The following is a 22,522-nucleotide window of genomic DNA, read 5'->3' as shown; positions in this document are numbered from 1 at the left end:
GTGTCATAAAATTAATTATATTTATTGTTTCTGTATCGTTAAATTAAAAAATTAAATTCGAAAATACTGCTATTTTACATTGTCGCTAAAATACCAATGTTGAGGATCAGAGCCTTTCGAAGGCGATGGTTTCTAGCTGTTTTTGCTGCCTGTTTTGTACTGTATATAATTTATGACAATTTAGATAAGGTATATCTTGATGTAGAATAGTTTAATTATCTTTTTGTATTGAATGATTACACAGGTTGGTCGGAAAATCGGTTTACCTTACTTTTATCAAAGTACTCGAGGTACTTCTCGAAGACCTAAAGTAGCCAATGATATCAAATTAATTTAAGGCGGACCTAGCAAACACCAACACATTTTAGATTTTGGACATTCGACCTTCTCCTGCTATCAAGTATTGGCACTTCTATAAACTTAAGAGAGTAAAAAAAAAAAATAAAATAAAAAAAATAAAACTCAAAGAGCAAAAGACCCATTGTTATGGCCTGGAATGCTTAAACAAATAACTGACTACAAGACTGTCATATTTGTTACAAATATTGACAATCAAATCAAACTGAACCACTTGTATCACATGAAACACCGCAACAACAGAGACATCTGGTTACGGTCGATGCATTTAGCAATTATTTCGCAATTGATTATCTTCCAGACATGGAAAGAAACACTGTACGTGTAATACAAAAATTGAAACCCCATTTTGCTCGACATGATATCCCTGACAAGCTAGAAAATTAAAAAAACGTCAATGCAGGTCAATTTTACTCGGATCAAATGACATACGGATTTTGCTAAGGAATGGAAATTTACTCAAGAAAATCTTTTCCTCGGGATTAAAGGATTAAAAAAATAACTTTTATCTTTAATATTTTAGTCATAGATGGTGCTCATAAATTTTTGTATGCCCCGACAACAAAGTTGTAAGGGGGTTATACTGGTTTCAGGTTGTCTGTCTGTCCGTAGACACAATCTTGTGCGCACCATCTCTCCTCATCCCCTTGACACAATTTAATGAAACTTCACACAAGTGTTCAGTAACAACAGTAGTTGTGCATGGGGCATGTTAGGTTCTTTCAGAAAAAAAAACTTGCAGAGTTATGGGACTTTGTTTTTTGTTACTATACTATATACATAGACACAATCTTGTGCGCACCATCTGTCCTCATCCACTTGACACAATTTAATGAAACTTCACACAAGTGATCAGTAACAGCAGTAGTTGTGCATGGGGCATGTTAGGTTCTTTCAGAAAAAAAAAACATGCAGAGTTATGGGACTTTGTTTTTAGCTCGACTATTCGAAGAATAGTCTAGCTATTCTACTCACCCTGGTGTCGGCGTCGGCGTCGCACCTTGGTTAAGTTTTTGCATGCAAGTACATACAGCCATCAATTATAGGCATATAGCTTTGAAACTTATTTTTTCTTTTTCTAGGTCAATTACCAACCTCTCTGGGTCAAGTCCCATAACTCTGACATGTATTTTGAGCAAATTATGCCCCCTTTTTGACTTAGAAAATTTTGGTTAAAGTTTTACATGCAAGTTACTACCTCCAAAACTAATGCAGATATTGATTTGAAACTTCACATGTGTCTTCGGGGTTATAAAACTAGTTGATAGCAGCAAGTCCCATAACTCTGACTTTCATATTGGCCAAATTATGCCCCCTTTTGGACTTAGAAAATTCTGGTTAAAGTTTTGCGTGCAAGTACATACAGCTATTTTTAAAAGGCATATAGATTTGAAACTTACTTTTTTCTTTTCTAGATCAATTACCAACCTCACTGGGTCAAGACCCATAACTCTGACATGTATTTTGAGCAAATTATGCCCCCTTTTGGACTTAGAAAATTTTGGTTAAAGTTTTACATGCAAGTTACTGTCTCCAAAACTAATGCAGATATTGATTTGAAACTTCACATGTGTCTTCGGGGTTATAAAACTAGTTGATAGCAGCAAGTCCCATAACTCTGACTTTCATTTTGGCCAAGTTATGCCCCCTTTTAGACTTAAAAAATTCTGGTTTAAGTTTTGCGTGCAAGTACATACAGCTATTTTTAAAAGGCATATAGATTTGAAACTTACTTTTTCTTTTTCTAGATCAATTACCAACCTCACTGGGTCAAGTCCCATAACTCTGACATGTTTTTGAGCAAATTATGCCCCCTTTTAGACTTAGAAAATTTTGGTTAAAGTTTTACATGCAAGTTATTATCTCCAAAACTAATGCAGATATTGATTTGAAACTTCACATGTGTCTTCGGGGTTATAAAACTAGTTGATAGCAGCAAGTCCCATAACTCTGACCTTCATTTTGGCCAAATTATGCCCCCTTTTGGACTTAGCAAATTCTGGTTAAAGTTTTGCGTGCAAGTACATACAGCTATTTCTAAAAGGCATATAGATTTGAAACTTGTTTTTTATTTTTCTAGATCAATTACTAACCTCACTGGATCAAGTCCCATAACTCTGGCATGTATTTTGGGCAAATTATGCCCCTTTTGGACTTTGAAAATTCTGGTTAAAGTTTTACATGCAAGTTTCTATCTCCAAAACTAATGCATATATTGAATTGAAACTTCACATGTGCCTTCGAGGTTATAAAACTAGTTAAGAGCAGCAAGTCCCATAACTGATATGCATTTTGGTCAAATTATTCCCCCTTTTGAACTTAAAACTCTTTTGATATTTAACCTTTTTGGGTAATATTTTCCTGCTTCTGGGACAAAATTTTGAATAGTCAAGCTTGGCTGTCTTACGGACAGCTCTTGTTTGTTACTATACTATATACATAGACACATTATCCTGTGCGCACCATCTCTCCTCATCCACTTGACACAATTTAATGAAACTTCACACAAGTGATCAGTAACAACAGTAGTTGTGCATGGGGCATGTTAGGTTCTTTCAGAAAAAAAATTGCAGAGTTACGGGACTTTGTTTTTTGTTACTAAACTATTATACATAGACACAGTCTTGTGCGCATCCCCTTGACACAATTTAATGGAACTTCACACAAGTGATCAGTAACAACAGTAGTTGTGCATGGGGCATGTTAGGTTCTTTCAACGACAAAAATTGCAGAGTTATGGGACTTTGTTTCTTGTTAACATACTATGTACATACAGTCTGCGTATGCAGTCTTGTGCGCGCCTAATCTTCTGAACCCTTGCACACAATTTAATGAAACTTCACACAAGTGAACAGTACTAACCCTAGTTGTGCATGGTGCATGTTACGTTCTTTTAGATAAATATTCTGCATAGTTATGGGACTTTGTTTTTTGTTACTATACTGTATACATACGGTTTATATACATACAGTCCACATAATTATGCAATCTTGTGTGCGTCAAATTGCAATGTACTGCGTCAGTGCATGAGGGGGGTACATTCATCAGCTTTAGTGATAGCTCTAGTTGTATTCATTTTACTTATCTAAATGAAGGTGACTAATGGAAATTGCTGTGAATACATCTCCTACATACAGAATCCGGTTAATGCCACATGATAGAATGTTGTGTGTCAGGCGACACATGACAATCAACATGACATGACACACAACATGTTTCATTGTCGCGCTAGGTTTTGACAAAACATATTGCAGCAATTGAAATTGAGTATCATTGTTCATTGCTGGGTGTCGTGTATCACGTTGAATGTCATGCGTCGTGTTGTGTGTCAGTTGAATGTCGTGTGTCCCCCTAGAAAGCGATGTATACGACATTCAACTCGACATATTGCGCAATTGTCATGAAATTGTCTATTGTTGACTTAAATTGCTTAACAACAACACACATCATTCAATGCGACACACAACAATGAGCGAGAACACACGACAGTCTATCGTGCAGATGTCGCTGAATTGTGGCATGTCGAGGTAATTGAGTATTGAGAGTTACACACAACAATCAATGTGGCACTAATCGGATTCCGTACCTACCAGGGTGAGAGCTATTAATGAAATATTTACAAAAAAATGTGTAATAACCATAACTTTATAACAATTAATCATAGCTTTTCCCCAGGAGTTACCATATACTTTAGTAATATAGTACATAATAGTACCTGTATTTGATTACGAGACCTGCTAATTACCTTGCCACTAACTCCTTTTAAAATGGGATAGACTACTATTGGACATAAGTCTTTATTTCAGACACCTGTGTAGTTGTGAGTATTGCAGTATTTTTCTATTAATTATCATATCTTCTGTTTTTAAACGACTTTCAGACTCATACAGATTCTTCCAGTATATATGAAGTGCAACATACCTTGCTTAGACAAACATTCCAGTGGCAGCCAAAAACACAAGATGTAGAAAGTAATTTAACAAGAACAAGTCGCTGTAGAAATTCCGTCCAAGGTCGTCAGTATTTAGTAGATGAGAGAGGTAGGTAACATAATTTTTCCATGATGCAGTGTTGCTTCATACATTCATGATAAAATATAGATATTATTACTCTTTGCCAGACTACGTTATTTTGTCTATATAATATTATAAGAATATTGCAGGATACATAAATATGTTGATAAATTTATTCCTAGGATTTCGTGCTAAAATTGGTGGATACACATAATTTATTTATTATTCATTAAGGTTCATACACATGGATGTCTGCAGAAGAACCAAATGTCGCAAATTATGTCATAAAAAGTATTAACTATTAAGACATTTTGTCACTTTTGGAATTTGATCAATTGCATTTCATGTTCTTGGTATCTATATATATATTTGCTGTACATAGGGTATGTGTGTGAGAGATCAGATTTGACAAGTGGTGGATGTTGTGACAAAACAACAACCAAAACAACAAGATATAACTGTACTACCTGTAAAACTAACAGTTGCTGTACAATATATGAATATTGCGTGTCCTGTTGTCTTCAGCCAGACAAGGTACGTATTTAAACAATAAAATATAACTGTAATATTTGTTAAACTGTTGCTTTGTAGTATACTAATATTGCAGCCTTGTCTCTAGACAAGGTGTTATAAAAACAACAAGATATGAATTTATCATATGTAATACAAACATTAAATTTTTTATCAGATGCCTGGATGAAAATTAAACAAAGTTAACATGCTGATTTGGTTGTCAAATTACACATTTGTCAATACAGTAGATCCTCACTGATACACCCACCAAAAAGTGACCCTTAATATTGAAAGTGATATTGATGCCATCAGAGTTTACTTTATAAGTCATGTTGAACAATTTGTAAATGTAAGGCTCTACCATTCTATAACAAAGGTTATTATCTTGTTCTGGAGTTAATGTTAATTAAAGGCAAGAATATTCCATCATATAGAAAAAAAATTGGCATACTGTATTGCACAGTCTTCTTCAGAAAAGTGCTAGTTAAGTGCTTAGTATCACATGACATAAGTGGGTCGCTTACTAAAAAGCTCTACAAATAGTTATTGAAGTATTGGACAAAACCCCGCCTAAAAAAACACCTCCTGAGGATTTTTGAATAAGCAGACAAAACATGATGAATTTTCCCTACTTTTTATATTATTTTCAAACATATTCAAGGGCTATGTCTAAACTCTTTGTTAAAAAATAGATGTTGAAAATGAAATATAAAGATATTTGCTGAAGTGTGATTATTCTTTTGAATATAAAGGAGGGGTTTTACCATTTTGTCTTCTTTGAAAAATATCAGCAGGATATGTTTTGTCTGGCTCACATGACAAAAAAATAAAAACAATGTCTAAATCACTGTTTTTGCAATGGATTATTTTAGCAACCAGTTCTACAGAGAATTCTACAACAAGCCAGGAATAGTGTTGATAAATTGTTTGTAGCTGTCTCAGACCAGTTTGAACTCTGCCTCGCTAAATGTAGAACCTCTTCCAAGGTCAGGAAAATATCTAAGTTACACATTTAACCTGTTTAAAGTTCAAAGAAAAGTAACCTGTAAGGATATAAGTTCTCTTTTCATTACAACATTAATTTTACACAGACTTACATTATGTCACAATGTAGGTAAGGCTAGCATGTTTCTGATTATATAGTGAGTGTTGATGACTGAAATTAATAACAAGGAGAGATGACTTGTTACTGGCACCTTAGGGCAACTTTGAATAATAAAACTGTATTAGAGATGCAATTTATTATTTATTCTTGTACTCTGTTTTGTTGCTGATTTTGGTTCCTGTTTTGCTAGCACAGTAGTTCAAAGGTAGAGCATCAGACTTCCTTTCATAGTTTGAATGTTGCTGAGAGTAGACTTTCAGCCTACTCTTCCATCTGTTCTTCGACCAGCTCACCCAGTCAGGCTGTCCGATGTTATATTTTCTGGTTCTTTAGGATCATGGAGTATATTCATTCATACTTTGATAGAATTCTGCTTAAGCCTTTGCTAGGGGGCATGAGGGATGTTGCACATTTCATTACTCTCTCAAACAAATCAGTCTGCCATTATTGTTGCTTGGTTGCATTCAGTGCTCACAAAGGATCTTCTCACAGATTTTATTAGGTAACATACATTATGAGAAGTTCTTCTACCAAAAGAAGTCATTGTTTACCCATAACCATGTTGAATATGATTGATTCTGCCTTTGCGGCCAAGGTAGATCTTGATAAGCCTGCACATTGGTGCAGTCTGATCAAGATCTGCTTTGTTTGCCATTCAGTCAGTAACTTTTACGTAAGCACCCCTTTTAACAGTTAATGGTACTATCTAAATTGAAAGATGGACAAGTAAGTTACAAGTTCATTATAGAAAGTTAGCAGGGTAAGGGTTAGAATAAACTGAGTCCTTTCTTTGCAACTAAACAAAGTAATTTTATAATTTTCAGAGTGTACAGCATGAAAATTCCTACCGTGACCCTCGAGCCAAATACTGTTATGGAGAAGACCCTCCCGATCTACAAATGGTGGTCACATGACCATCACATGACATGTCACATGATCTCAAATCCATAAAAATGGAAAATTATTTATTATAGCATAAAATATAAATTGTTGTAAATAATTGTACATGTTGAAAATTTGTGGTAAATTTCTTCAATTTTTTGCATGTAAATTTTTGTTTTTGGTGTAATTATTGCATAAGATGTAAATATTTATCTGACTTTTTATACAAATTTTGTTAAGCGTTTTGTATTTGTATTATATGTAAATGTGAAAGAGAGGTAGAAATCCTTTGCAATTCTGTGATAAGTTCAGTACATATACGCTTTTAGTAATGTAAATTTTTTTAAGTGAATTGCTTCCTAAGAAAGTTGTCCGAAAATTGTATTCGGAATATAATCTGTATAGATATCCAGTGATAACTCATAGGACAGTACAAAAATAGTTGTACATACTTCAGTTTTCAGTAATTAAGACATCAAGAGTTTAATTCTTTTGTAACATCAGTTCAACCCAAAATTTTAAAAACTGATTTTGTAAAAAATAAAACTTGGTTAAGAATGGCAAGTACGGGAATCGGCAAGGAGAGGGGAGACAACCCAGCGGACAGGGAACCATTCAAAGTTCATTGGTTGGACTCTGCTTATCAGCAAACACTGCTACCAAATGCACCATGGCACCTGGTAGGGTTTCATGTATTCTTTTTGTTTTATTGTGAAGTCTTATAAACTACCATCTTCAAAATAATTTCAGAATATTGATTATCATGAAAACATTAGATTTCCCAACAAGAAATTTCTTATTATCTAACTGCATTACAGTTAAATTTTAATTGAGACAATAGGTAAGTTATTCAGTTTAAGTGTATACAGTGTAAGGTGTTGATAAAATATGATGAAATATTTTAGCTGGATCAGTTTTGAATGTATTGATCATCAATGAAAGTACATATTAGACTTGTTTAAGAATCTGTTGTAGTTTAACTGTTTGTGAAAGTGTTATACCTATGTAGACCAAACTCAGTCTGTCTGTATCTGTAACTTAAAAAAACTGGAACAAATTTTCATGAATTCTTTAGGTTTTAGTGAACAAGAGTTCAGCTGTAAGGTTACGAACATTAACAGTTGAACCTGTCTTAACAGTCACATGTATTAAGCAGTCAGTTGCCTTTAGCAGCCAGTCAGTAAACTTTCTACATTGCTATTTTGTTACTTGCCTTAAGTAGCCACATTATCTTGCTGCCTCGACTGCCTTCTAAAATGCAGGTATGCTTGTAGTTGTTTCAGTAAAGCTTGTTCATAATTGAGCCGCACCATGAGAAAACCAACATAGTGTATTTGCGTTTAGCATGGATCCAGACCAGCCTGTGCATCCGCGCAGTCTGATCAAGATCCATGCTGTTCTTGCCCAGACTGCGTGGATGCACAGGCTGGTCTGGATCCATGCTGGTTGCAAATACACTATGTTGGTTTTCTCATGATGCGGCTCAATTATTGTTTATAACAGTAAGTTTGGCATTTCAGATAGAGGACCGGATATCACAGGTGTTAGCACAACGTGTAGAGAAACAGTTCTTGAAGCCTGAACGTAAGGAGGCCCTACTACAAATACTTGGACAGGATTTTACCGACAAGTACCTGCCAACAGCCAAACGTAACCCCTGGGTCTTGGTAAGCAAATGTTGTAAAAATAAAATATCTGTCATTTTTAAGGTATAGTCGTAAAAATTGATGTAGGCCATTTATGAAACATAAGCAGTCAATCTAGGCCAACATAAGCAGTAAATCTAGGTCACATAGTTTCCATCTAAGTATTCAAAGGTGAATAACAGTTTAGCTTTTTCCAATGAAATTTGACCAAATGTCTGAAATCAGAAACCACTCTGCAGTAAAGAATATCACAAATACAGCATTTCACCATGGAAAAAAAAATACCCACAATATTAAATGATTTTGCAGATAAGATTTTGTTTATTATGTCCAGACTGATAAAGCTTATTAAATTGCTCCCTGCTGGAAAATCTAGAAGTTCAGATTTTAGTTTTACAAGTACAATATGAATGTTAATGGCTGAATAGTAGGAATTCTTTGAAATACTGTAATTAACCCTTAGCCTGCTGGTGGCAGATGATTCTGCCTTTGCGACCAGTGCAGACCAAGATCAGCCTGCACATCCGTGCAGTCTGATCATGGTCTGCACTGTTCGCTATTCAGTCAGTAAATTTTCAGTGAAAACCCCTTTGAGTAATAAGTGGTACTGTCCAGATTGAAAGATGGACCAGTCCATTACAGAAATATAGCAGGTTAAGGGTTAAAGTTCCATAAGGCTTTTAATTTAATGCTAATGATCTATCATAAAATTATCAATATTCAAACCTTAAGCAGATATAATTGTGAGAAAACAATTTCCAAAAAGAGGATTTACAAGGAGATTAACACATCTTTTATTTGTAACAAAAACTTTGGCATCTACGTTTCAAGCAAAAACATTATAGCCCTTTAAAAGTATGGAAAAAATCCAACTTAACATGTACCCATACATGTTTTAAGTCACAACTCCTGAATTCCAAATGAACTTATTTTCAGGAGTTGCCAGCTATGAGACCAGAAGAGAAACAGAAGATGTTACGAGAGGCTCAGGCCTATCTTAACAGTCAGATGTATAAAGCGGCTAATGATGTTGGCTATGAACATATGACTAAACCAAATCCAAGGTACAGGAGTTATCTGTCTATGCAATACCATACCAAAAGCTAATAGAAATTTTAAGGGGCCTCCCATTGAATAGAACTAAAAACATTTGTCATGATATATTGCAGTGTAGCCCTTACTGCATCTGAAAAATACTGCTGCATAAAATTTTGTCTGTCAGTTACTTAATGAGGGGCCCTGTCCCATCTGGTGAACTTTTCCATGTTGTCTTAACTTACATGAACCATGCTTGGTTTATAAGTTATTGCTATAAGGTTGAAATATTATAGAATTCAAAACGCTATGGAAAGTCTTGTCTGGATAACGGATTACAGTTTTCATGAGAACTGGCCCAAACTTACAGAAAGGATCACTATGAGGTGAATTTGAGCATACTTTCAGAGTATATAGGGATAGATAAATCATGCCAGGTTTAAATGTTATGGCCCTTAAATTTTTACAGAATACCACATTTACCTCGTGTATAACTCATGCAACTGTTTGTCAAGCAACCTAACCAAAACAAACAGAAATACAATGCTATTCTTGTTATTATCAGGATATACACATTTTACAGTATTTCTCGGTATAAATGCCGTTTTCTCTCTCTCCTGTAACACAGCCACCAACACAAATATGGTTAGCCGTCAAGTCTATGAGAATAAGTCCATAAAACTGTTCAAAATGCATAGAAACACCTCTTGTACTTGTGTGTTTCATTTGTTGCCATGGCTACAGTATTAGTTCATTCATTGAGGGTTTCAATTACTGGTACCCTAAATGAAAATTGGCTGAATGTGTTGGCTCAAAGCAAAAGTTAACTTGCATTGCCTGAAAAAATGATACCCAAGAAAACTTGATATCATTTTATCAGTTTTTTATGTCTATATCTTTCAGTGGAAATCCACCTCCAGATTACTCCGCATTCCTTCAACACACATTTAACATCTTTAAGATTGGTCTTGATAGAGAACTCTACAGACAGGAGCAAGAATTGACAGTCAGTTACATCTATTTATACTTTATATTTTGATCATCCTTTTCAATAGCAAGCAGTTAGTTAATGAAGAAAAAACATTTGCTGAACTAAACATTAATTACGGTTTGTTAAATACATGTACATGTGTAATATGAGAAGTTACCATGTGTTCAGTATATTGAAAGTCCTTTTTGGACCAAGGTTTCAAGTTGAAAGTAATTTAAACAGAGTTTGAAGACCAGTCATGGAATATAGCTTTATCATTGGTCAGTTTCAAAATTGAGCTTAAAATTAACCAATCAGATGCTACAGTTATGAGACTGGCCTCAAATCAGGGTTGTATAATCTCAAACCAAGATGTCTTTTGTCATAATGAATGATTTTGGTGTTACATATTGATAGATTGGTTGTCTGCATTAAGAATAGAATTATTGTTCTAAAGCAGTGTTGGCAAGTATTCTTTTAATAAAGTAAATAGGGAAGGCATATAATAATTGCATTATTAGCTGAAACTTAATCTGTGCAGTTGATTCCATTGAAATTTTACACAAGTGATTAGATGTGTTGATCACAAGAGTCAGGTCTATACTGCCTATTTCTCAGGCTAGGACCCTGAAGTCCTAACCAACAAATTAGTGAATCTATTGTTGTTTCAACAAAATTGTTTCTGTCTCAGAATTGTGTCAGTACATTGACTTTTATTCATATTTATCTAACAGAAACAAAGAAAGCATCAACTCAATATGGAGAGGAAGTATTTACAGAAAGTTCCAGCTCCAAGTCGACTTAAACCTGTCAGCACTGGGTACAGTACAGCAAGCAGCGGGACTTCAACTAAACCAAACAGTGGAGTCATGAGAAGTTAGTACTTTGTAATATTCTGTAAATGCACAAATGAATTGGTGCTTAATCTCTGAACATTTCTTTTATGACTATAATTGTTTAAATAGCAAATACATTTCACATTTTAAAAATGAAATGGATATAAATTCTCTACATCTAAGGTTTAGTTGTTACTTGACAGTTAGCTGTACTGAATATTTATTTTTATTTGCGTAAACAAATGGCAGCCATTTATTACTGCAAAGATGCTTAGATGTTGGTATAAAAATTATGCTTATATTTTATTGCTATATGAGTGAGTTACTCTGAATTACCATGCAAAAAAAGTATGAATCATGTAGTTGGGATGCGTAATATCATGTGGAACCTGGTAAGGTCCTATGTAAAATTTTGGAAAACGGAATTTTTACAGTAGTGAACATTATAATTGACAATTGTCTGCTTGTAATTTAGCTCTTGCCTAAAATGGACTACTCTGTGCAGAATGATCTTGATCTGCACTGGTCGCAAAGGTCAGTACTATTGCTGCAATTATGCTAAGAGTTAAGGAGAAAAATTATTTTATATCTTTTATTTGAGAAATGAAAATATTTGCTCTCTTCATTACAGTGGAAGTTCAGAGAGTGGATGGTGATCCCCCACCTCTGTGGGGTGCACAGAGTGATGAAATAGGCAAATCTATACTGGCGATACTACAGAAAGATCCACGTAAGTTTGACCACGTGGCAGGACGTTTACACGGCAGACAGTTACCTGGTAGCCTCAGAGCATATATCTGGTCTGATGTTCTGTTTAAGGAGGAAAGAAAAAGATTGAAAGAAGTGTAAGTAAAAAGTGTTTTATAGGCAGTTCTAAAAACTGGAATATACAGTCCATCTTTGTTCACTCAGACTGTGGAAAATCATTTGAAAAACCAAGTAGTTTCAGCCAATCAAGGTTAGAGTGTTTTGATATATAATGATGTTGAACATACTACATATTGTATTAAGTATATTGAATACATAGATTAAGACAAAATGAAGTATATTAAGAGAAATGGCAACAATCAAACCAAGTTTGAATGATCAAGGAAGAACCATATTATGTTGAATTTATTTCAGTCTGACCTTCCCTCATCCCTTCAGAATATTTTCTATGGATGCAGACATGGCACATTTTTAGCTCGACTATTCATAGAATAGTAGAGCTATTGGACTCGCTCATGCATCGGCGTCCGCGTCCGCATCCGCGTCCGCGTCCCGATTTGGTTAAGTTTTGTATGTAAGCTGGTATCTCAGCAACCACATGTGGGAATGGATTGAAACTTCACACACTTATTCACTGTGATAAACTGACTTACATTGCACAGGTCCCATAACTCTATTCTGCTTTTTTACAAAATTATGCCCCTTTTTCGACTTAGAAATTTTTGGTTAAGGTTTTGTATGTAAGCTGGTATCTCAGTAACCACTTGTGGGAATGGATTGAAACTTCACACACTTATTCACTGTGATAAACTGACTTACACTGCACAGGTCCCATAACTCTATTTTGCTTTTTTACAAAATTATGCCCCTTTTTCGACTTAGAAATTTTTGGTTAAGGTTTTGTATGTAAGCTGGTATCTCAGTAACCACTTGTGGGAATGGATTGAAACTTCACACACTTATTCACTGTGATAAACTGACTTACATTGCACAGGTCCATAACTCTATTTTGCTTTTTTACAAAATTATGCCCCTTTTTCGACTTTCGTATTCATTCAGTCGACAAGGCTGTTGAATAGTCGAGCGTTGCTGTCCTCTGACAGCTCTTGTTTTGTGAGGATATGTGTTATAGAGAGGTACAAAACAACTTCTATTCTGGTGCCGGTCAGATGATATTTAGCAGAGTTGTAGCCTTTGCACTAAGTCATTTTTTTTTCATTTTTGTACTATGCATACTTGTATTAAGTTGATGTTCTGTTGTACAGGTGTGTTTTGACTGTTTTAACCTTTAGCGTGCTAGCGGCAACTGATTTTGTCTTTACAACCAGTGCAGAAGGATCATGGTCTGCACTGATCGCTATTCAGTCAGTAAATTTTCAGTGAACACCCCTTTGAATAAAAAAAAGGTATTGCCCAGATTGAATGATGGACCAGTCCATTTTGTAAATTTAGCAGGGTAGAGGTTAATCAAAGTATTTATATTTACAGGGTAGTAGAGAAGGTTGTACGAGAGAGGTTTGCTAAGGCATTGGGACGAGGAATACAAGATCTGAAGATAAACAGAGCAACTAGCTCACCTATCAACGGCCTTATAGAAAATGCTGTGATTGAGGTAGGTGATGAATATCTTTTACAAACCATTGACCGAAAATGATAACTCATTGTTTTACATAACAGCATCATACTGACTTTGATTACGAAAGGAAAATATTGTTATAAACCTTACTTGTCAAAAAATAAAATCTTGATTGTTATCACTTTTATTCAGTTTGAAATCTAGCCTTATTAGTTGGTTGTAGACTAGAATTTAGAGAATTTGCTCTTTATCACTAGAAAGAAATACTTTCCCAAGATACAGATATGGCAGTACTGTAAAAGCACATATTTTCGCTGGGTCAAAATTTGGCAAATTTGAATTTTTGAGTATGTTCGCGAGGTTTAATATTCATGAAATTGTAAAAATTGTATCCTACTTTAATTTGACTTATACTAATGGTGAATATTTCCGAGAGGATTAATTTTTGCTAGATGTAAGGCCTCACCAGTATAGCGAAAATTAAATCCTTGCAAAAATTTCTGCTTTTACAGTATGTTGTGACTACTTGTATGAGAGTGCTATATAGTTGTTCACATACAGAAGTAAACATTATGTTTACTTGGAAATACAAAAAGAAAATTACATTTTGTCATAATTGATGACAATACAGTTATTACAAAAATGTTATTTTGCTCTTCTGCACTGAATATGAGAGAAAAGCCTGAGTAGCAACAAGAACAGTTTCATTTGAAATAAAGGTTATGTAGAATTTATGATAGACATTTTAGGGTTCCTAGCATATTTCTTTACATTGCAGACATACAACAAGACAACATGTTTGGTGCCTTTCAAAAGTCCTGAGCACATGAAGGAGGCTATAAGGACACTGAATGTTATATACGTGTACGATCGCAGTTACGAACCATACCTCATACACTGGTTATTTCCCCTGCAGATAGCATTCCAGCCACAGGGTGTAGACAGAAAAGATGATAAAGGTATTTTCTCAAGTTTCATGTTACTTAACTGATTTTTAAAGCACAAAGTGGGGAAAGATGAGAAACGGCAAAACATCATTGTTATTATGTCTCTCCCCACCCCACCTCCCCCCGTTCTGGGGAGACATATTGTTTTTGTGCTGTCCATCCTTCTGTACTTCACACTTCGTTTCCAATCAATAACTGGAGAACCATTTGACATATAACCTTCAAACTTCATAGGTTGGCAGGGTTTATAGAATAGACGACCCCTATTGTTTTTGGGGTCACTCTGTCAAAGGTCAAGGTCACAGGTGCCTGAACATGGAAAACAATTTCCGATCAATAACTTAAGAACCACTTGACCCAGAATGTTGAAACTTTATAGGATGATTGGTCATGCAGAGTAGATGACCCCTATTGATTTTAGGGTCACTCTACTAAAAGGTAAAGGTCACAGGGGCCTGAACATGGAAAACCATTTCCGATCAATACCTTGAGAACTGCTTGACCCAGAATGTTGAAACTTCATAGGATGATTGGTCATGCAGGGTAGATGACCCCTAGTCATTTTGGGGCCACTCTAATAAAGGTCAAGTTACAGGGGCCTGAACATGGAATACCATTTCCGTTCAATAACTTGAGAATCACTTGACCCAGAATGTTGAAACTTCATAGAATGATTGGACATGCAGAGTAAATGACCCCTATTGATTTTGGGATCACTATATTTAAGGTCAAGGTCACTGGGACCTGAACATGGAAAAACATTTCCAGTCAGTAACTTTAGAACCACTTGACCCAGAATGTTGACACTTCATAGGATGATTGGACATGCAAAGTAGAAGATCCCTATTGATTTTTGGGTAACTCTATTAAAGCTCAAGGTTGCAGCAAACAGAACATGGAATTCCATTTCCGACCAGTAACTTGAGAACCATTTGACCTAGAACCTTCAAATTTCATAGGGTGATAGGAGTTACAGAGTAGATGAACCCTATTGTTTTTGGGGTCACACTATCAGAATTCAAGGTCACAGGGGCCTGAACATAGAAAACGCTTTTCAATCAATAACTTGAGAACCACTTGACCCAGAATGTTGAAACTACATAGGATGATTGGACATGCAGAGTAGATGACCCCTACTGATTTTGGGGTCACTCAATCAAAGGTCAAGGTCACAGGGGCCTGAACATGGAAAACAGTTTCCAATTCATAACTTGAGAACCACTAAGCTCTGATAGTTGAAACTTTGTGGAATGATTGGACATGCCAAGTAGATGATTACTATTGCAGCCAACTATCAGTGTCGCTTTGACTTTTGCTCCTGTGACTTCCTACCTATATGACTATGCATTGGGGGAGACATGGGCTTTTCTACAAAAGCATCATCTAGTTGTTCATCCAAATTTTTATCTAGTAAGGAACTGTCACTAGAATAATTCAGCTGTTGTTGTTAAGTCTATTAGGGCCACATATTTTGCAGAAATGAAGATGTCCAAATTTCGATCCCTGTATTCAGATACAATTTTACTACACAACATAAATCCTCTTCCTTTATCTTCATGTTTGGAACTAGTAATTAATTTATAGAGAATGAATTGATACATTAAGAAATCAAGTAACAGTTTTTAGCTCACCTGTCACAAAGTGACAAGGTGAGCTTTTGTGATCGCGCAGTGTCCATCGTCCGTCCGTGCGTCCGTAAACTTTTGCTTGTGACCACTCTAATGGTCACATTTTTCATGGGATCTTTATGAAAGTTGGTAAGAATGTTCGTTTTGATGATATCTAGGTCAAGTTCGAAACTGGGTCACGTGCCATCAAAAACTAGGTCAGTAGGTCTAAAAATAGAAAAACCTTGTGACCTCTCTAGAGGCCATATATTTCACAAGATCTTCATGAAAATTGGTCAGAATGTTCACCTTGATGATATCTAGGTCAAGTTCGAAACTGGGTCACGTGGGGTCAAAAACTAGGTCAGTAGGTCTAAAAATAGAAAAACCTTGTGACCTCTCTAGAGGCCATATTTTTCATGAGATCTTCATGAATATTGGTCAGAATGTTTATCTTGATGATATCTAGGTCAAGTTCGAAACTGGGTCACGTAGGGTCAAAAACTAGGTCATTAGGTCTAAAAATAGAAAAACCTTGTGACCTCTCTAGAGGCCATATTTCTCAAAGCATCTTCATGAAAATTGGTCAGAATGTTCATCTTGATGATATCTAGGTCAAGTTCGAAACTGGGTCACGTGGGGTTAAAAACTAGGTCAGTAGATCTAAAAATAGAAAAACCTTGTGACCTCTCTAGAGGCCATATTTTTTAGCTCACCTGAGCAATGCTCAGGTGAGTTTTTCTGATCGCTCGATGTCCGGCGTCCGTCGTCCGTCGTCTGTCGTCTGTCGTCCGTCGTCTGTCAACATTTAGCTTGTGTATGCGATAGAGGCTGTATTTTTCAATTAATCTTCATGAATATTGGTCAGAATGATAACCTTGATGAAATCTAGGCCGAGTTCGAAAATGGGTCATCTCGGGTCAAAAACTAGGTCACTAGGTCAAATCAAAGAAAAACCTTGTGTATGCGATAGAGGCTGTATTTTTCATTTAATCTTCATGAATATTGGTCAGAATGATAACTTTGATGAAATCTAGGCCGAGTTCGAAAATGTGTCATCTCGGATCAAAAACTAGGTCACTAGGTCAAATCAAAGAAAAACCTTGTGTATGCGATAGAGGTGGTATTTTTCAATTAATCTTCATGAATATTGGTCAGAATGATAACCTTGATGAAATCTAGGCCGAGTTCGAAAATGGGTCATCTCGGGTCAAAAACTAGGTCACTAGGTCAAATCAAAGAAAAACCTTGTGTATGCGATAGAGGCTGTATTTTTCAATTCTTCTTCATGAATATTGGTCAGAATGATAACCTTGATGAAATCTAGGCTGAGTTCCAAAATGGGTCATCTCGGGTCAAAAACTAGGTCACTAGGTCAAATCAAAGAAAAACATTGTGTATGCGATACAGGCTGTATTTTTCAATTGATCTTCATGAATTTTGGTCAGAATGATTGCCTTGATGAAATCTAGGCCGAGTTCGAAAATGGGTCATCTCGGGTCAAAAACTAGGTCACTAGGTCAAATCAAAGAAAAACCTTGTGTATGCGATAGAGGCGGTATTTTTCAATTGATCTTCATGAATTTTGGTCAGAATGATAACCTTGATGAAATCTAGGCCGAGTTCGAAAATGGGTCATCTGGGGTCAAAAACTAGGTCACTAGGTCATATCACGTAAAAACCTTGTGTATGCGATAGAGGCTGTATTTTTCAATTGATCTTCATGAATTTTAGTCAGAATGATTGCCTTGATGAAATTTAGACCAAGTTCGAAAATGGGTCATCTGGGGTCAAAAACTAGGTCACTAGGTCAAATCAAAGAAAAAACTTGTGTATGCAATAGAGGCTGTATTTTTCAACTGATCTTCTTGAAATTTAGCCAGAATGATTACCTTGATAAAATCTAGGCTGATTTGGAAAATGGGTCATCTGGGGTCAAAAACTAGGTCACTAGGTCAAATCGAAGAAAAACATTGTGTATGCAATAGAGGATGTATTTTTCAATTGATCTTCATGAAATTTGGTCAGAGTGATTGCCTTGATGAAAACTAGGTCGGTTTTGAATATGGGTTATCTGAGGTCAAAAACTAGGTCACTAGGTCAAATTAAAGAAAAATCTTGTGTATGCGATAGAGACTGTTTTTTTCAGTTGATATTTATGAAATTTGGTCAAGTTGATTGCCTTAATGAAATCTAGGTCGAATTTGAATATGGGTCATCTGAGGTCAAAAACTAGGTCACTTGGTCAAATCAAAGAAAAAACTTCTGTATGTGATAGAGGCTGTATTTTTCAGTTGATCTTCATGAATTTTGGTCAGAATGATTGCCTTGATAAAATCTAGGTCGAGTTTGAACATGGGTCATCTAGGGTCAAAAACTAGGTCATATCTAAGAAAATGCTTGTTTTATCGCAAGAGACCAATTTTTTGGTCCAATCTTAATGAAAATTGGTCAGAATATTTGTTTCCATGAAATCACTAGGTCAAACATGTTTTACACTGTTATGGAGTGTTTCTTAGGTGAGCGACCTAGGGCCATCTTGGCCCTCTTGTCATGAGATCTTCATGAATATTGGTCAGAATGTTCATCTTGATGATATCTAAGTCAGATTCGAAACTGGGTCAGGTGGGGTCAAAAACTAGGTCAGTAGGTCTAAAAATAGAAAAAACCTTGTGACCTCTCTAGAGGCCATATTTCTCAATGGATCTTCATGAAAATTGGTGAGAATGTTCAGCTTGATGATATCTAGGTCAGGTTCGTAACTGGGTCATGTGCGGTCAAAAACTAGGTCAGTAGGTCGAAAAATAGAAAAACCTTGTGACCTCTCTAGAGGCCAAATTTTTCACGAGATCTTCACGAAAATTGGTGAGAATGTTCACCTTGATGATATCTAGGTCAAGTTTAAAAGCGGGTCACGTGCCTTCAAAAACTAGGTCATTAGGTCAAATAATAGAAAAACCTTGTGACTACTCTAGAGGCCATATTTTTCAATGGATCTTCATGAAAATTGGTCAGAATTTTTTATCTTGATGATATCTAGGTCACATGTGCTCAAAAACTAGGTCACTATGTCAAATAATAGAAATAACTATGTCATACTCAGTTGAACACTGGGTCATGTGGAGATAGGTGAGCGATTCAGGACCATCATGGTCCTCTTGTTTTGTTGTTGTTATTGTAAATATTTTCAAAAAGATCAATTTGAATGAAACAACATAACAACTCAATACCTTTTAGATTGAGATGTTGAACATAAAATTGTAATTGTAGGTGAAAATGTGATAGAGCTGGCTATGTACATGGACCTATTGAACTCCAATAGTTTTCCGACATGGCCAAGCGTGTTTGCTATAGCTGAGAAATCACTGACAGATATCAGGGAGTCAGACCCAGACTTCTACAATCATTTAAAAATGATCTCAAGAATCAATGTGAAAGTCAACCCCAAGGTCTGTATAGACAAAATTACATTTTGTATATGTGATCTTTCAAAATTTCCTTAATTTAATTTCATTGGATAACAAAATTTTGATGCGTAATGTTTTCGATTTCTACTGTACAATAAGATAATTTACAATAAGATGAGAATTTACTAATAGGTTCTTTCATGAATTCGGTTTGAAATTAGATACGTATCTGGTATGTCTATACCTTTTCAGTTGTTTGTAAATATTAAGTCAGAAGGTCAGAGCATAACAGACTCACATATTTAATATTTATTCAGTATAGTTACTTAAAGTTACACAATATGCAATGTGTATCAAAATTTTTTAATTTTGGATATTTAGGCCAAACTTCACATTTACATATACTTAAAATTAAGGGAAAACTGAAAATTTTAAATGATCTATTGATTTTAAGCCAGTGATGACAAGTTTTGAAATACGTTTACAGGAGTTCCTTGTACAATTGTTGCATGAGGAGAAAGCAAAGGCAGAGTTGTTGCTGCAGACGACACCAGGAGGTGTACGAGAGCAGGAAATGTCAGCACAGCTACTGGCCGACCCACTTGTCTTCATACGACGCTGGATTGGTGAGGTCTGTAATAGTGTATATTACAGAAATTTTTGTCATGAAACCAGGGAAAATTTGTATTGGCTAAACTGCCAAACCTGTTTTAAGCAAGCAGCTAACGGAGCTAAGGGAGCTGCTGGTTAAGGTAAGTTGAAATTAGAACAGAAATTCTATATGGGAAGTTAACTGACTGGCTGCTAAAGACAAGTGGTTGCCTATTACAGGTTTCCAGTAGGGCAGGTTCAGCTGTACACATAAACATTGAGCTAGATTTGAACTATTTTCACTAATGTTAGAATGTTACTTCAGGCTAATCCTAAATGCATGTACTGGTACACAGAAGAAAGCTGAACATTCATTCAAAGGAAAAAGTGCCACGCACTGTGGACAACAGTACCTATTCCTGTCAAACTGGCAAAAATATATTTCTCAGATAATTTAGAGTTTGTTTTACACTTTCCAGTGAAAAACTATCATGTATCAGTGATAAAAAAATAACATTTCCACTTTTTAATGCAGGAAAGATATCAATTTTATTTTTCACTGGTATGGAACTACACTTGAATACAACAGCACATCATTCGTAAATAATCTGAAATTCTTTCGGAAATATATTTCAATTAACATGTAGATATATACATGTTGTATAGGCAAACATAATGATAATATGCTGCACCTAATTGAAATGCAAAAGAAACCCTGAAATCTTGTAAAACTATTATACATTTTATCAGCATAAATATTGTAATGTCATGAAGCACGGCAGTGGCATGGGTAGAATGAGTATGTTTAAGTTAAAAGTCAACAAAAAAAATGTAAAATAAAATGTTTTACATATAAGACCCAAATATCTTTCAGTACTAAACACTGTTTTACATTTACACCAGTGGTTGTGCCAGTCATGAAAATATTGCATCTGGTGTGCTTTCAGTGAACATTTGTGGCTTTATTAGAACTGCTATATTTTACCTTGATATTATTTCAGGGTTTTGTAAGTATTCTAGATGCCCCGAGTGTGATGTATATCTGGGACCAGTGCTTCCTCCAGAACTGGCACAGCACTGTCATAGAAAACTTCGTTGTAGCATTACTCGAGCTGTTAAGACACAAGTTTATGGCTGCCAGGGACTATCTTGGTATGAAAGAGGTGAGTATGCAACATTATATGTGTCATCCCTTATTCAGCTCCAAAAAATAAATGGATGCACCCCACCCATTCCCCATCCACAAACACACTCATGTTGGGCTGAATGAGTGGTCTCATGAGCACTATCTCCTTACAGCTGTGGGTTTGAAATTTTATGTGAGATGTAGTATTCTTTCATGTAATGAAGCTCTCCAGCTGGCTCATGAAAGTTTGGTAGTTTCAACTGGATGCCAGTACCATATATGAAAAGAATATCCTCAGCTGCACATGGGATCAGCCTCCACCATTAAGACGCTCTGAAATTGCCATTTGTCAATAAGACTTTAAATCCAGCAAACAATATTCTTAAAGTTAGTGTACCACATCCTCCAGGAGGTCAGATTGTGAAAATGAAAGTAAGAACTCCAAGAAGTTCAGTGATACTGTATCAATTTGGTAATTTACCCATTTACTTAAGTTGTTGTAAGTTTCTTAATTTTGTTTAACATTTATGGTTTCCCTTCAGATTATAATGGACACACTTTGCATGTGGTCATTTTATCTGTGCATTAGCAAGATATAATAGCATGCTCTTTCTATTCTAGGTGTTTCTTAGAGAGCCATGTAAGGTATATACCATAGATTTACAGCAGGCCTGGATCCATATGGAGAGAGGGAATGACCCGTCAGATATACCGTTCCTAAACAGGCAAAGACCTAAGTAAGTATTGTATAATAAGATTTCGGAGACAGTTCTCTGTATTTTTCTGTTAGGCTTTTTATCCACCAGATCGTACTCAAGTGTATGGTCACTATAGATACACCTATAGCTCAAGGTTTGAAAAGAGTGATCTAAATGTTCATGTTATTCAGAGGTTTCGAGTGGTCCAAATATAGAAAATGTGAAGAAAATGTCCGAGCATCAAATGAATAGCTTGAGTGAGCATTGGTGCTTGAGCTGTCAACACTCAAGCAAGCGGTGTTTTACTGTAGTGGGAAGCAGTCATTTAGGTATAGAGGTTTAGAGTCCATATCTGTTGGTAGTGGGTTCAAAGTCTGGTTTAAAATAGAATTTGCTATTAATGATATCCACAAGCACAAATATGGATGTAGTGTTAAGACTACTAAGATACTGAGTGCAGTTTATAGAGAGTATGTTACCTCATTTTCTTTACAAACGACATTTA

At 35.6% G+C, this 22,522-nt stretch overlaps 2 protein-coding genes across 3 annotated transcripts in view; both read left to right on the top strand.

Moving 5' to 3' along the window:
* The first annotated feature begins 55 nt into the window (after positions 1 to 55).
* LOC123533697 (SREBP regulating gene protein-like) lies at positions 56 to 6,950 on the top strand. Its single transcript, XM_045315479.2, has 5 exons — positions 56 to 189; positions 4,238 to 4,397; positions 4,753 to 4,904; positions 5,756 to 5,869; positions 6,813 to 6,950. The coding sequence occupies exons 1-5, from the start codon at positions 97 to 99 to the stop codon at positions 6,900 to 6,902; spliced, it is 609 nt and encodes a 202-aa protein (XP_045171414.2). The 5' UTR covers positions 56 to 96; the 3' UTR covers positions 6,903 to 6,950.
* Positions 6,951 to 7,416: 466 nt separating this feature from the next.
* LOC123533294 (uncharacterized) overlaps positions 7,417 to 22,522 on the top strand; it is a 42,439-nt gene continuing 27,333 nt past the window's right edge. For both annotated transcript variants that reach the window (XM_053519829.1, XM_053519828.1), the window contains exons 1-12: positions 7,417 to 7,550; positions 8,391 to 8,537; positions 9,453 to 9,580; positions 10,455 to 10,557; positions 11,256 to 11,397; positions 11,989 to 12,202; positions 13,554 to 13,677; positions 14,420 to 14,600; positions 19,466 to 19,644; positions 20,090 to 20,233; positions 21,195 to 21,356; positions 21,941 to 22,056. In XM_053519829.1, the coding sequence (XP_053375804.1) occupies positions 7,428 to 7,550; positions 8,391 to 8,537; positions 9,453 to 9,580; positions 10,455 to 10,557; positions 11,256 to 11,397; positions 11,989 to 12,202; positions 13,554 to 13,677; positions 14,420 to 14,600; positions 19,466 to 19,644; positions 20,090 to 20,233; positions 21,195 to 21,356; positions 21,941 to 22,056 (1,763 nt within the window). In that variant the 5' untranslated portion in view covers positions 7,417 to 7,427. The remainder of the gene's footprint in view (positions 7,551 to 8,390; positions 8,538 to 9,452; positions 9,581 to 10,454; positions 10,558 to 11,255; positions 11,398 to 11,988; positions 12,203 to 13,553; positions 13,678 to 14,419; positions 14,601 to 19,465; positions 19,645 to 20,089; positions 20,234 to 21,194; positions 21,357 to 21,940; positions 22,057 to 22,522) is intronic.

This window comes from Mercenaria mercenaria, chromosome 12, assembly GCF_021730395.1.
Source record: "Mercenaria mercenaria strain notata chromosome 12, MADL_Memer_1, whole genome shotgun sequence".
Lineage (NCBI taxonomy): Eukaryota > Metazoa > Mollusca > Bivalvia > Venerida > Veneridae > Mercenaria > Mercenaria mercenaria.
The sequence above is the reverse complement of the archived record's forward strand: the minus strand, read 5'-3'. Positions and strand labels throughout refer to the sequence as shown.

Excerpts from the sequence above, each read along its gene's own strand:
- LOC123533697 (XM_045315479.2), top strand. The coding sequence starts at position 97 with ATGTTGAGGATCAGAGCCTTTCGAAGGCGATGGTTTCTAGCTGTTTTT. Across the intron at positions 190-4,237 it reads TTTATGACAATTTAGATAAG|ACTCATACAGATTCTTCCAG; the intron begins GTATATCTTGAT and ends AACGACTTTCAG. Across the intron at positions 5,870-6,812 it reads AATGTAGAACCTCTTCCAAG|AGTGTACAGCATGAAAATTC; the intron begins GTCAGGAAAATA and ends TATAATTTTCAG.